General features: G+C 43.7%; 1 protein-coding gene across 1 annotated transcript in view; it reads right to left on the bottom strand.

Annotated features, from left to right (window-relative positions):
• Positions 1 to 2,707: 2,707 nt before the first annotated feature.
• VSNL1 (visinin like 1) overlaps positions 2,708 to 15,029 on the bottom strand; it is a 138,927-nt gene continuing 126,605 nt past the window's right edge. The window contains exons 3-4 of the mRNA XM_066597008.1: positions 14,340 to 14,555; positions 2,708 to 3,861 (exon numbers count right to left, since the gene is read on the bottom strand). Of these exons, the coding sequence (XP_066453105.1) occupies positions 3,664 to 3,861; positions 14,340 to 14,555 (414 nt within the window). The 3' untranslated portion in view covers positions 2,708 to 3,663. The remainder of the gene's footprint in view (positions 3,862 to 14,339; positions 14,556 to 15,029) is intronic.

Here is a 15,029-nt window from a genome sequence, read left to right on the forward strand (position 1 = left end):
TGGGGCTGTATTAAGGGATGGTTTGGTGATATTTTAGAATTGATAATTAAATGTATTTTATTAATTATATGCACTTATATTAAAGGGATTTTGTATAAATGAAGGTTGTAATATGTGTGATAGTATTACCTACTGCACCCCTAAAGAAAGGACTCCTTGGTCATATGTACGGCATTAGAGAAAGTCAAGGACTGAATGTAGCGCTATGCAGATTTATTGCTCTATGTGTCCGCCATTTTGTATTTTGAAAGCCAAAGTAAAGTTTAGTGTAACTTTTTTTCTGTTTGTAAAAGATGTTTTTAGTTCATTGACAATGTATTTGAGATGTGGTCTATCTAGAACAGTGGGTTGACTTATTTACAGTGTACCTAAAAGTATGTGTAGTCGTTAAAATTAACCAAAGTGAAGGATAATCGTTCAGATTAAACGTGAGCCAGCGACTGAATGACGAATGAGACTCGTTCACTTTTTGGTCATCATTCAGTTTCAGCCGGCATAAAAATCATTGGCAGCAGGTTCACTTCTTGTTGCGTTTAAACACTCCCCACTCAGGTTTCACATAGGGATGTGAAACACTGAACGATAAGTGAACAATTCTCCATGATGATCTGCCTGACTAAACAGGCTGCCCTAGCGAGAACAAGCTGGTGATGACATCACCAACTCCTTCGCTTGGGCAAACAAGAATCCTACGGTATGCTTCTTGGGGTGTGTAAAAAGGCCATAAGATAGACTCTATCTAAAACAATGGGTCTTAATGTTTACTTGGCTGTCTTGTGACTTCTTTAGGTTCCGGCCACAATTTGGAGATTAGCCAACACAGACAAATATCAAGATGAGTCAACACGATTGAACAATAGTATGTCTATGAGACATAGATTAGGCATGTGGACAACTTTTGTAAATAGTATCTCTAAGAAGTACGTGTGCAGGAAGCTTGCCTACAAATCTGAAGAGATACCTGGGACCTTTACCCTGACGTAGATGTGACTCCTGCCTCGACGGAAACCAAGAACTTTTCCTGTCTGATGGGTTGGCTAGAATGTAGAGAAGATTATGTCTAATAAAATCAGTGATGTATTATCTTGTTTTACTAATCACGCCGGCCGACGCTTTCCATAGCATTGCTATGGAAAGCGCCGGCCCCTGCCCGCGAGCGGAGAATCACTGCGATTCTCCGCTAGTGGCGGGCCATTCGCAGCGTGCTGCGAATTGCCCCGATTCTCAGCGGCCAGCCTATCTATCAGATAGGGCTGACCGTCGGAGATTCGAGGGCGGCTCCTGCTCCCGGGCGGCGGCTCCCGTGGCGGATATCTGCCGCGGGACTTTGCATCGCTCGTGGACAGCCAGCTTTAGACTGAAAGATGATCACTCAAACTACAGTTTGAGTGACAGTTTTGAGCGATCATCTTTGCATAGCTCTTAAGTAGCTAATTAGCTACTTAAAGAGTTATGCAGGCGGTGTGGGACACCGCTGTTAACTCGGAGAACAAAGCAGCTGTTTTGTATATGCAAACAGCTGGTTTGTTTTCGTGGTGTCCCGCTGAGCTGCTAGCTCCAGAAACACCAGGAGTGCTGACAACTCCTTTGTTCTCGGAGCTTTCAGCTGCTATCCCGCAGGGAAGTCCCAGCAGGATACTAGCTGAGAGAATACTATCAGTGCCGCCCACTGAGAAAATCGGCGTGCAGTACTGATAAGGCTCATCGAATAGTGCATGAACAGTGCATGATGGCAGCACATTTAGATACAATGATTATCACTCAAAAGATGGCTTTTGATCGATTTTTGAGCGATAATCATTGTGTCTAAATGGGCTTTAAGTCTATAGTCACTGTATGACTTCTACAGTAAAAAATTGTAATTGTATGATTATAACATAGTATGTAAGGCTGAAAAAAGAGATATGTCCATCCAGTTCAGCCTGTTACCCCCCAATGTTGATCCAAAGGAAGGCAAAAAAAAAAAAACAACAACGATGTAGAAGCCAGTTTTCCTTATTTAGGGTGACTAGACTACCCATTACATTTTTTTTTCACTGCGAAATTCTCAGCGCTTTTTTTTCGGCAGGGGTCTATGGGATTTGTAATGTTAAAATTGCGATCGCACAAAATCACGATTTCGCGGTAAATTGCGATTTCGCGCGATCGCGATTTTAACATTACAAGTCCCATAGACCCCTGCAGAAAAGAAAAACTGCGAATTTCGCTGTGAAAAAAACTGTAGTGGGTAGTCACCCTTACGGGAAAAGATTCCTTCCTGGCTCCAATCTGGCAATTGGAATAATCCACCGGATCACTGACCCTTCTGAAGTAATTAGTGATCATAGCATATAATATTGTTACACTCAAGACATTCAGGCATCCAGGCCCCTCTTGTACTCTTTAATCGAATTTGTCATCACCCCGTCGTCAGTCCATATTTGTATCCTGACTTGATAAAACACCTCTAAACTAGTCTACATTATAATGTTGTACTTCACATCTATTAGATGACATACGATCATTCCAAATTGTGAGCCTGGGCACTGAAAAGACAGAGAAACAGGTCCAAGGCCCAGGAGAGGCTGGACACTGTGCCTGCACAGCAGCATGCAGCATGTCACAAGCAATGTGCCAACTGCAGCCCGATGCAGGGTTGGCAAGGCATCGACCATATGAAGGACAAGTGGATAACATTCTGTAAACAAACTGTAGACACCACCTGGGAAGGAGTCAAATGGTATAAATTATTTATTTGGGGACATATATTGCAACCTCTTTTGAAAATTCAGAAGTCAATCTACTTTTCTGATAAATCAATACTGCTTTCGATCCCATTGAAACAACAGGTCATCTTTACATGTCTTCATATATGCATCTCACGTATGAGTACCTATGTATATAATATTTATATACATAAACATACATACTGTATATCATCTTGGCTGAAACTTATATGTACATACATCTATATATATATATATATTTCTCTGAATGAATTTGGGAGGGTTTCAGTGGGACTTGCATTTGTTCGCTCTCCGTTTCGCTTGATGCGCTTCTTTCCAAATTCATTAAGGGTACAAATGAGGTAAGAATTAAGGCAAACCTAAGAGGCATGCAAATGAATTACATATATATTTCACTGACATCACAAGCACGTGTGCGAAAGGGACGGGGTAGATCCATGAGCCAAAGTCATGTCCCGCCTCCTGCCCAGGGACTACTTTACAGCAGGTGAGATGCGCTAGTCGGAACAGTAACATCGCCATGGCAATCAGTGTCACTACCACTAACACGTAAAAAGAGACACACAGCTAGCATCAGTAAAACAATAAATAGTATCATTATGCGGTACATTACTGATGCACAGGCTTCAGGGACTTATGAAATTACATTGCACACTTCACATTGTGGCAGTCAATTTTTTTTTCCTGTTTTTTTTTTGTTTGTTTGTTTGTTTTTTCATATATATATATAGTATATACTTTTAAAATTCTTTAGCAAATGACATTCTCATGCACACAAGTGTCTCAAACACAAGAAGCAAGTCCATTTATAGGTAGTCCAAGCAATTATTTTTTGTATTTTTGTTTTTTTTTTCTGTTTTCGTCGTGGAAATAGCTGCAAACTGAATGGAACATTGACTTTATTTGTTGTGCAGTCCAAAACGCGTCAGCTGTGAACTCATTTTTGAATGTCACACTGGAGCAGTAATACAATGGAAGGGTCGCTCTTTGCGGCTTCTTTGAACTCATCCAGTGTGATTTGGTCATCTTTGTTCTTATCCATCTTGCTGAAGATCTTGTCTACCCGCTGCTCGGGCGTAAGGCCGTCCTCGTTCATTTTCATCATTATCACAGTGCCCACCATTTTATAGATAGCCTGGGGAAGGAAGAAAAAGCAGAGGTTAATGATTGTTACTATGTACTATTTTAGTGCATTAGAAATGGAGTGAAACATGAAGCCCATCTATTTTGTACCACCACACTTGCAGAGTGGGCGGACTCTTCCTGGTGTGATATCATCAGTGCTGTGTGTTATCAGCCAATCAGATGTCTTCAGCGCTGTTCAACTTCCCCTCATCCTGTTGCATTGAAACACTAAAGGAAGAAATGAAGCTGCATCCTCCTCCTCCCCTCTTCTATTTATTATATGACTCTAAATGGATTTTTGGAGGACCGAGGAAAGTTCTGAAGGATCTACATAGAGCCGACAGGCAAGAACAGGGAACTATAGATTTCAGAAAGGTTTTTGCTAAAACTATAGGAGGGGTTTAGGGTTATGGGGAGCTTAAATGGGTTGTCCAGTTGTATACTATTAATGGCCTTAGGACAGGCCATCAATAATAGATGGGCAAGGGTCCGACACCCAGGATCCCCTTTGATCAGCTGTACACCAAGCTGGTGCACTTATGTGCTCAGCTGATTTTTTGCAGGAAGTAGACAGCTCTGTTCACACTGAAGTGGCCAGATTTGGAATTATAGGCATAATTCCAAATCACTTAACTGGGGACTTTGCCTGTAATACCAAGGCTGGCCACTGCAGTGGGAATGGAGCTGTCTGCTTCCTGCCAAAAATCAGCTCAGTGCATGAGCACACTGGCTTGGTGAGCAGCTGATTAGAGGGGATGCCGGGAGACAGACACCCATGGCCCCAACTCCATTTCTGTGGACAGGCCATCTATAGTTTATAACAGGACAGTCCGTTTATTATTACTGGCTCTTGAGGGATGGCCTTGTTTTGATCCCTAAGAATGGGGGCATTCTATGACTAGTTGAGAATTAGGAGGCCTGTGAATACTGGGGAAGTGGGTAGGTTTGCTGTATCTATTGAAAAGTTTGGGGCAGGAAACTGCTGTAAGTACTGGGAAGGTGGTGTGGCCTGCTGTGACTACTGAGAGTAGGAAAGGTTTCTGTGACTACTGAGGAAGGGGGAGTGCATGCAGACATGCCTGTTGTGGCTACTAAAGAGGGGGTAGGGGCGTGTTGTAACTACTGGAGAAGTGGCAGGGTCCATTGTGACTACTGAGAAAGTGGGGAGAGAGCTGCTGTGATTAATTGGGAACTGAAAACAGGGTATTTGTGAATCTTGTGAAAGTGGATGGGCCTGCTGTGGCTACTAAGGAGATGAGGATAGGGGCATGTTGTAACCACTGGAGAAGGGCCCACTGTAACTACTGAGGAGGTGGGGAGGGAGCTGCTACGATTAATGGGGGATTGGGGATAAGGGTGTCTGATTACTGAGGAAGTGGGTGATGTTGCTGTGTCTACTAAGGAAGTGTGGATGGAAGCATATCGTAACAACTAGAGAAATGGTGGGACACTTGGAAACAGTTGTGTATAATGAGCAAATCAGGACCCTGTTGTTGTGACTACTTGGAAAGTGGGGTGGGCTCATGGGCGTAACTATAGTGGATGCAGGGGATGCAGGAGCCTTAGGGGGCCCATAAGGCCTCTCTTCTCCATATAGGGAGCCTAGTAGTATGAATAAGGCATTGTAGTTGGGGGCCCCTGGATTTTCAAGTTACGCCTCTGGGTGGGCTGCTGAGCCTACTGAGGAAATGGGAGCCTCCTCTAAAGTTAAAGAAGAAGCATCTATTCTGACAACTTGGGAAGAGAAGGCAAAACCTCAAGTGACACATATAGCCAGGTCCGCATATTCCTGGTTGCAGTGTGGACACCATCCGTCCACATGGAGCTGATTTATAGGCCAGGCCCTTAATGTAACTCTGGTTGTACTGATAAGGAAGAAAACACTTCCCAGCAAAGGTCGCACCGCAGCAGCAAGCCATTCCTGAAGAACGGGAACACTTTGTTGCTATGGAGCCGTAATATTTTCATTTGCTTGTGTTAATATCTGAGAGGATAATAAAATAACAAGCAATAACCGGCTTCAGCGTCAGCCGAGGCAATTCTATCCTGGCAGGCCTAACTCTGATTAATGTTAGTAATTAGCCACTGAATTCCTTTTTCCTAACACTGCAAAGCTGCCACACAACCGCCAGTCACTACCGCTCAGTCAACCAAAGTCCCTGGATCACTGAGCCGGGGCAGAATATCAAGTAAATGTTTGTTCATGAGAAAATGTGTCCCTTCCTGTCACGTATATCCTCCACCATATTTCACACTTTTTTAGCCGCTATTGCCCAGGTTGTCCCCAATATTGAAATTTATGGAGTAATTTAAATAGTTTGCCCCCGTCTGTCGTCACATGGACGTCCCTACTTGAGTCTAAAGGGCCTTTTATACAGCCTGATGATCGGGCAAGAACATTCGTTTTCCCTGATCGGTGCCACCGGTTACCCAACAAAATAACAAATGTTTGTTGGGTGATTGTATCTTCCATGAAGCATCTAAAATCAATGTTGGCAGCACATAACGCTGCATAAATAGCGATGAAACCATTAGGGACCTTTCACGCGGACGCGAAATATTGCGCAACAGTTTTGCAGAATATGCCGTTCTGGAACTGTGCACCAAAATCCACATTGGATTTTGATGCAGAATTGCCTGGATTCTGCAATTTTCATTTCTGCATCAAAATCGGGGTTTTGGTGTTGAGTATTCCACAGGAGGGCATATTGTTGTGGAATATTCTGGCCCGTGTGAAAGGTCCCCTAGAGGAAGAAACGATTGCTTGTCCCTCATACATTCTGAATTGCCTTGTAGAAAGGCCAGGCAAACGAGCACGGCTCTCATTGATCAGCGCTCGTTACACGCCGTGCAAAAAGACCTTATGAGTCTCATCACTTTATTTACTAAGTTAACTTGGTCAACATGATAAAACGTATACGAGTCTAAGGGCTCCTTTACATAGGCGTTTTTACGTTAACCTGCCGGAAATTTAAAAACGTCTAAACACTTGGGCGCCCGTTCAGACGGTCCGAGCCCGGCACATATACGCTGAGCCCACAATGCTGTCGAGGGGATGGGGGGGAGGGGAAGAGAGTTTAGCTCTGCGAAACTGTCTTCCCCTCCCCATCTCTCGGCAAGGGGAGGAGGCGGGATGGGGCGGGAGCTCCCGCCCCCTCTCTGTACCTTGTGGAATCCAGCAATGGGAGGGGGTGAGATGGGCGGAACTTAGCAACTAACTTCGCCCCCACCCGCCCCTCCTATTGCAAACAGCCAGCAAGGGGCAGAGAGGAGGAGAGAAGAGGGAGGGAGTTTAGCAGTCACGCTGCTAAACTCCCTCCCACCTCCCTTTTCCGGCCACTGTCATTGGCTCCCATCAGAGTCTATGGCAGCAGCCGTAGTCAGGCCAGGAAGATAGTTCCAGGACTATCTTTCCTGCCCGGTGTAAAAGCGCTCGGCACTATATTGGCCAGCCGGGCGTTTTTACGCTGCGGGAATACGCCCGTCTGATCTGATGCATTGGAATCCAATGCATCCGATGGTAGCGTATATTGGCCAGCCATGAAAACGGCGGACGATATATGCTTGTGTGAATAAGCCCTAACGGAGAGAAGGAGTGAGGTCGGGAGGCACAGTCTTGGTTTACTAGTGGGTGATTGAATGACTAAAGTTAGCATCCAAAATAGCTGAAAATGGGGGCAACGTTCTTTTCGTAGTTACAATAGGAAGAGCTGCTCTGGAAAACAAATTACTACTGTACCAAGTGATAAATGAGGGGAAACCCAAAAGAAACGGGAATTCATTTATTAAAAATAATCTATTTATTTGTACATTCTGACCCTTCAGTCTCCTCCAGGGTTCCCTCCATATAAATATATTTGACCAAAAGTTTTTTCCGCTGCTCAAAGCATTTTTGTAACTTGTTGTTACTCATGTCTTTTAGCACTTGTGCTGTTTTTTCTTTCACCTCTTCACATCAACATCAGCAAAACCTTTTCTTTGAAGTCTTTTATAACATGAGCAAATAAGAAAAAGTTGAATGCAGCGCGATCGGGTGAGGAAAGGGTGTCATGCAGTTTTTCGTCAAAAACTGCTTCACACTCGGCGCTGTGTGGGCCGGTGCGTTGTCACAGATCGGGATGTTTTCTCTGCACATCATGATGCAACATTGTCAAAAGTTTCAAATAAAAACTTTTGCTTGACTGTTTTATCCTATACTACAAATTCTGAGTGCGCTATCCCTCTCACATCAAATAGTCCAATGAACATTGCTCATATGTTGTTCGTATGAATCAGCCATCAAAAATAGGAGAACAACTGAAGAATCTGTTGAAAAAAGAATCAGTGGAGCCGAACGCAACCTTCCCCAACAACATTGGTTGGCATGCCACCTCAGAAGGGTTCCGCAGGCATTTACCTAGTAACAGAAGCCTCTACTAGTAACGCCCCCCGACCAGAAGAAAATTCCTGGTTCTTTTGGGTACCCCCTTGTATATCACTTGGTACAGTAGTAGTTTGTTCTCCAGAGCAGCAGTTCTTGTAACTGAGAACACAATGTTGCATCCATAGTCAAGTATTTTGGATGCTGACTTTAGTCATTTGGTCACCTACTACTGAAATCAAAGTTTTGCTCATTTGATTTGCTTTATAGCAACTCTCTGCACTCAGGTTAATACTGGTCAATAGATCAAAGTCCTAAATAGCTGGACCTCTATTATCTGGTAGTAATATAGTATTTAAGGCTGCAAAAAAGACATATGTCCATCCAGTTCAGCCTAATGTCTGCCCAATGTTGATACAGAATAAGGCAAAAAAAAACCCAATGCAGTAGAAGCCAATTTTCAGCACTTAAGGGGAAAAAAATTTCTTCCTGACTCCAATTTGGCAATCAGAATAATCCCCGGATCACCGGAAACAGTGACTATAATATTGTAACACTCAAGAAAGGCATCCAGGCCCATCTTAAACCTTGTTAGTGACTTCGCCATCACCACGTTCTCAGGCAGAGCGTTCCATAGTCTCACTACTCTTACAGTAAAGAACCCCCTTCTGTGTCTATGTAGAAACCTTCTTTCCTAAAGACGTAGAGGGCGCCCCCTTGTTACAGTCCTGGGTATAAATAGAGATCTCTGTATTGTCCCCTGATGTTTGTACATAGTTATTAGGTCGCCCCTCAGACGTCTTTTCTCTAAACTAGATAACCCCAATTTTGGTAACTTCTCTGGGTGTTGTAGTCCGCTCATTTCATTACTTTAGTTGCTGCCTTTGTATCCACTCAAGCTCGGAAATGTCCTTCTTGAGTACTGGTTCACAAAACTGTTCACAATATTCCATGTGTGGCCTGACCAGTGACTGGTAAAGACGAAGAACAATGTTCTCCTCATGTGTTCTTAGACCTGTTTTGACACACCCCATGATCCTATTTGCCTTGGCAGCAGCTGCCTGACACTGGTTGCTCCAGTTAAGCTTACAGTTAACTAGAATCCCCTAGTTCTTTTCCATGTCAGTGCTTCCCAGTGGTTTCAGAAAACCCCTAATATGATATATAAGAACAAGTATACTAAACCCAGCAACCTGCAACTTCTTTCAATTAATTACTATATTGCACTGTCATAAACAACGTATCACAGAGAATTCTAATGGTAACTGGAGCATCAGAAGTTTGGCCAATAATAAACTGGGTCATGTAAAAATACTTTATTCATGGCACAGAAATCTGCATTTGTAAGTTTACATTTGGAGGAAAATTAACTGAAAATGCCCGGAAGAGAAGGAGAAAAACCTCCTCAATGCTCCGTCCTGACCTCCAGTTATTCAGCTTTTGTAAGAAACTAATGGCACTAGAATAATAAATCATTTCATTTACATATCTGCTTGCTTTTAAGAACTAGTGTCATATGAAACGTCGGCTGGAAAACACTGGGATCGTACGCACACTCCTAATCATTTCTATAGCTGGTGGCTGAATGCTATTTCACCCGACTTCACATGCTTATTGCAGTGGGTAAAAATCGTCTGCCAGACACGTTTTATAGTATCTCTCGTGGGAGCAAACGATCAGACATGTTGAAATTCAGCATGCCTGATTATTCCTTCCATGAAAACTGCCATTTATGAGGCTTCTTACACATTAGATCTTTGGGTGATCCATCCAATATTTTGGTGGGTTTCACTAACATCTATCTAAGACCTTCAACACACTTCCCGTGTGTGTGAGTTGCCCCAGAGAAGCTCGGACACATCGGACTCACATCGGAGCGCACAGATAACGGTCTGTGTACTATCCAATTTAAGGACAGGCAGTACCTTGATTAGTATGTCCTATTTCTCCTTCGTGATAAGGACAAGAATAAAAGATATTGGTACCGTGTTAGCCAGTATAGCAATGTGTGAGTGTTCTCAGTGAGATGTTATAGGAAGCTTTCGGGAATACCTCGCCCCCTTCGTCAGGCTAGTGAATGAAACTAGTTTGGATGGCACATAATTATAACATACAGATGCAGAGGGGAGGGGAACACATTCCTCTTGAGCTAAATAAATGTTCACACACAGAAATTTGTGATAATTATGTGCCATCCAAACTAGTTTCATTCATTAGCCTGACGAAGGGGGCGAAACATCCCCGAAAGCTTGCTGTAACATCATGTATTTTAGTTAGCCATTAAAAGGTATCATATCTACAAGATTACTTGGTTTCTCTCAGTGAGAACAATCACACAAGGACAAGAATAGGACATGCGATGAAATTTTTCAGGCGGACCATTGATCTGCATGAAAAAATGTCAGTGTGCATGGCCCCATAGCCCTACAACAGGCTGTACATATGTGGTGCCCCATGGCAACTAAGACACGAGGCCCACACTGAGGAGCTGGCGGGGTAGAGTTGGTACTTGTCACGGTGGCTCTGCCAGACTCCTCCATGGAGGGACGCATGGAACCTTGGCCAAGGCACTGCTAGGCCTCTTCCAGGCAACGCCGGTTGGCAGTTACCTGTATATGGGTATAGTGGACTTGAAGTTGTCATGCGTGACGCCACCGTTCCTTCACACCGTTGAGTATCCGCGGTTGAATAAAGAGAGTCTACACACACGATTGGAACTTGATAACTCAGTCACTGGGAACGGGCAATGACCGGTAACCCTTACTGTATAATTGGAATAGAATACAGCTTACTCGCACATGCAGGAAAGACAGCTTATTAGTGATTGGTCAGGGAGGAGAACTCAGGATGAAATCGGGCCTACAGTCTAAGTTATTTGCAGTGCTCCGTTCCTGGACACACACACTCTCCAGTATTCTGAATTACTCCAGAGGAGAAACACGACTCTCCACTGACACTCTCTCAGAAGGCTTGAATACAACTCTGCATGGCATACTCCTTTCTCTCCTCAGAGGTGGTTCCTAGCATAGCAGAACTCGGGAAACCTTTCCTTCTCCTCCATCACTTCACCCCATGAGGGTTGAAGGTACCCCCATGTGGCGGGCACTCCACTCCTAACTGTAAAAGATGATGATAGACCCCTCTTTGCTCACAATCACTCATACGTATAAAAAGAAGACATTACGTGACTAGACAGAATTGTTACATTTTCCAGACATATCCCAGCCACTTTCATACATTAACCTCTTACATGCTGCAGTTGTGCAATACACATAACAGCAGACAAGACACTTTGCACAGTGCATCTACATGGAAGACATGACATGTATGACAATTATGGAGGGGCCAAAAATAGGTGTTTCAGGCAACTACACATAGACTAAGACAGGCCAAAATACACTAATGTGTCAGTCGCCTAAAGTGTATGGCAAGTTATAGGCTCTGTTCACACTCGCATCATGACGTCCAGATCTGGCAAATTCTGATTGCTCCCATTGAATTAGTGGGGGGAATTATTTTTTAACGGCTTATGCCTTCTCTTTTCCAAGCTACATAGTGTTTAGCGAGCGCTATGTACTAAAAAGTAAAAGTGGAAGTATTACTTCCACTATGCAACCCAGTGATCATGTGACTGCCGTATGTCGCTATCACAGCAGAGCTGCAGAGTCAGCACCCGGATCAACTCTGTTAGTGACTATTGTCACTACAGGGGGATGTCTTCCACTGTAACTGAGGCTCCTATGGATGCTGCTTCCATGGATGCCCCAGCTACAGTGGAAAAGTATGAAATAAAGAAAAGAAATACAATGTGAATCTCCCCCAGAGCTCTTATATGACATCATGGGGAACACAGATGGTAAAAAGAATAGTTGCAAAAATAAATAAAAATTTTAAAAATAAACAACTATAAAAAAATAAAAATAAACTAATAAAGAAATCGCCCTATATGTCACGAAAAAAAACGCAGCAAAAATAATTTTGGTAGCTGAAGCAAAAGAAATAGGGCAGTAAAACCACCACATGGGTAAAATCCCTAAGGGCAGCCTCACACAAGCAGCATATAGGACTTATTCACTAAAACGGGTTCCGTCACATGTATTTTTTCCCTGCGTTTTCCGACATCTATTTTTCTGCGCAATTGCGCAGGATGGCCGCCGTCTGCATGAAATCATACAGAGAACTGCGCAATTTCACGGGCCTAATCCAAAACACCTGGGCTTAGTGACCTGCTTATAGGTATGCTGCCCCTCCTACTCCAAAATGGCGCTGCCATGACCGCGCTGATGTGAGTGGTCTCAGCAGCGCAATAAAGTACAGTAAATTGCGGCAATGCGATCGTATATGCACTTTCGCTCATGTGAGGCCACCCTAAAAAGCATCTGGTCCTTTAGGACCAAAACACCCTTGTATCTGTTTCAATTCCCACATGGTACTGAAGGTGGCACGTGTCCAGGGAGTAAGCCAAAGGGACCACAGAGCTTTACCTAACCCAATAGCATTTTGGTTCTAGGGGATTGGTGGACATCCAATCTCTGAGACCCCCCGCCTCCTGAAAAAAAAAATCTGACCTATCTCAGGTGATAAAACCCTTTAAGAAAGAAGCGGCTCAATCACATGCTAATACTGACAAATTACCTAATTTATTCTCTCATGCAATGAACGGTGCCTGTCGTGGTAGATCATCGGAGACACAATTAACAGCATATGAAGTGGATGACGGAGTCACAAAAATAAATACTTTTATTGTTTTAACCAGTGAACCGGGAAAGAGTAAATTAATGCAATCGGTAAAAAGGTTCAGAAAACAAATCCCTGGTAACGGTGCCGTAAATACCACCCGAGAACCTCTAGCTATGCCTACAGTTTCTTATACATGTGTGATAGAATGTTATACATGTCTTGTATCTTGTTGCAATCAATAACTGCATTAACTTCACGCAGTAGTGATAAACTGGTTTACACTTCCACTCATGGAATCATAGAGTTGGAAGGGACCTCCAGGGTCATCGGGTCCAACCCCCTGCTCAGTGCAGGATTCACTAAATCATCCCAGACACATGTCTGTCCAGCCTTTGTTTGAACACTTCCATTGAAGGAGAACTCACCACCTCCTGTGGCAACCTGTTCCACTTATTGATCACACTCACTGTCTAATATCTAATCTGCTTCACCACGTGAGTGCAATGGAAGGTTTCCCTTTGAAAAGTATTTTTTTGCAGATGTGAGGAAAGGATGACATACAGAAAAAAACCTGACACACGGACTGCGTATGGATGGCGCACAGGACTGTAAATGTATCCCAAAACATCAGTTTTTTTGCGCTTGCAGCACGGACAAGCTTTTTTTAACGCTCCTAGGCTTATAGACATTATTGCGCTATTCATTTCGATGGCAGCTCTGTCCCTATAGCTGAGGAATCTAATGCAGCAATCACATCCTCCCCCTCCCTATCCCCCCTTCTATGCGGTGGCATTGGCCCTGTGATATCTCTTATATAAGTCTCTCATATCATTATCCGGTGATGTGAATGCACAGGGATAACAGATGTATTGTACCCTTCAGCTACTGCTCTCCGTGTACGTTCCGTTCTGCCGCTCGTCCATTATTCATAAGATTAGGAATGTATTAACGCAACATTGTGACAGCAAGTACGTCTGCATGAAAATGTGCTCTTATCTCGCTTCAATGCCCCCCTGGCCTGTGGTGATAGCGCTGATGATCCCCGACTAACACACATTAATTGCTGGAATACACTTTTTGCTACACACTACCGTGCTCTTTACTTATGTAGCAGAGTTGAGTCATTCTTATAAGCAGTCCTATGTAAAAACCACAAATCGCCGCTATAGCGGCAGAATGGGTTAATGTGTGACACCGGGGCCATAGTGCCAACGGCAAACTGATTGCCTTCTTGTCACATAAGAGGCTAGCAGTACAAACCTAGCCATCTATAGCCGGGCGGCGTTATCGCATCCGGCAATGTAGCAGAGGACGATGCCACTTTGACACTACAGTCATCTAACTTTGTGCTCTGTTAATTACCGGCCTCCATACGAGCTTTCATCTAAGCTGCCCATGATTGGCTGGTGACGTGTATCTCCGCGCAGCTCCGACACATAATCACTAACCTCTATGATCTCCAGCATCTCCACCCTGGTGATTTTGCCATCTCCGTCCAGGTCATACATATTGAAAGCCCAATTTAGCTTCTGTTCGAAGCTTCCCCTTGAAGTGATGGACAGTGCGCAGATGAACTCTCTGAAGTCGATGGTCCCATCTCCGTTTTTATCAAAGGTTCTGAAAGCATGCTGGGCGAACTTAGATGCGTCACCGTATGGGAAAAACTGGCAAAGAAAAAGAATAAAAAAGTCTGTATAAGTAGCTATATATAACATCAATATAATACAAAACGTGGTGACGAGTACAAGGCGCTGGTCACATGATGCTTTCTCTGATACAAAAGTCTGAATCATTATGTAATAGAGTTACATAATAAAAGTCTGCCTGCCTAAAGCCACCACTAGGGGGCGCCTACTACAATGTGCATTTACATTGAATAATAAAACCGTATACAGTTATCTCCGAAATGCCTGATGTTTCAATGCAGGGGATTCGGAGGATGGAGAAAGAAGATAAGGTAAGTAGATTTGGCAATAGAAATCTCTTAAGTGGTGTCAAAGGGACTTAAAGAGGTTGCCCAGCTCCAAATGACTGATGACCTATCCTCAACATAGGTCATCAATAGCTGAATGGTGGCCACCCAGGACCCCTACAATCAGCTGTGTCAATGCCCAGAGCTAGAAATACACAGCTCCGTA

The sequence above is a fragment of the Eleutherodactylus coqui genome, chromosome 1, assembly GCF_035609145.1.
Source record: "Eleutherodactylus coqui strain aEleCoq1 chromosome 1, aEleCoq1.hap1, whole genome shotgun sequence".
Lineage (NCBI taxonomy): Eukaryota > Metazoa > Chordata > Amphibia > Anura > Eleutherodactylidae > Eleutherodactylus > Eleutherodactylus coqui.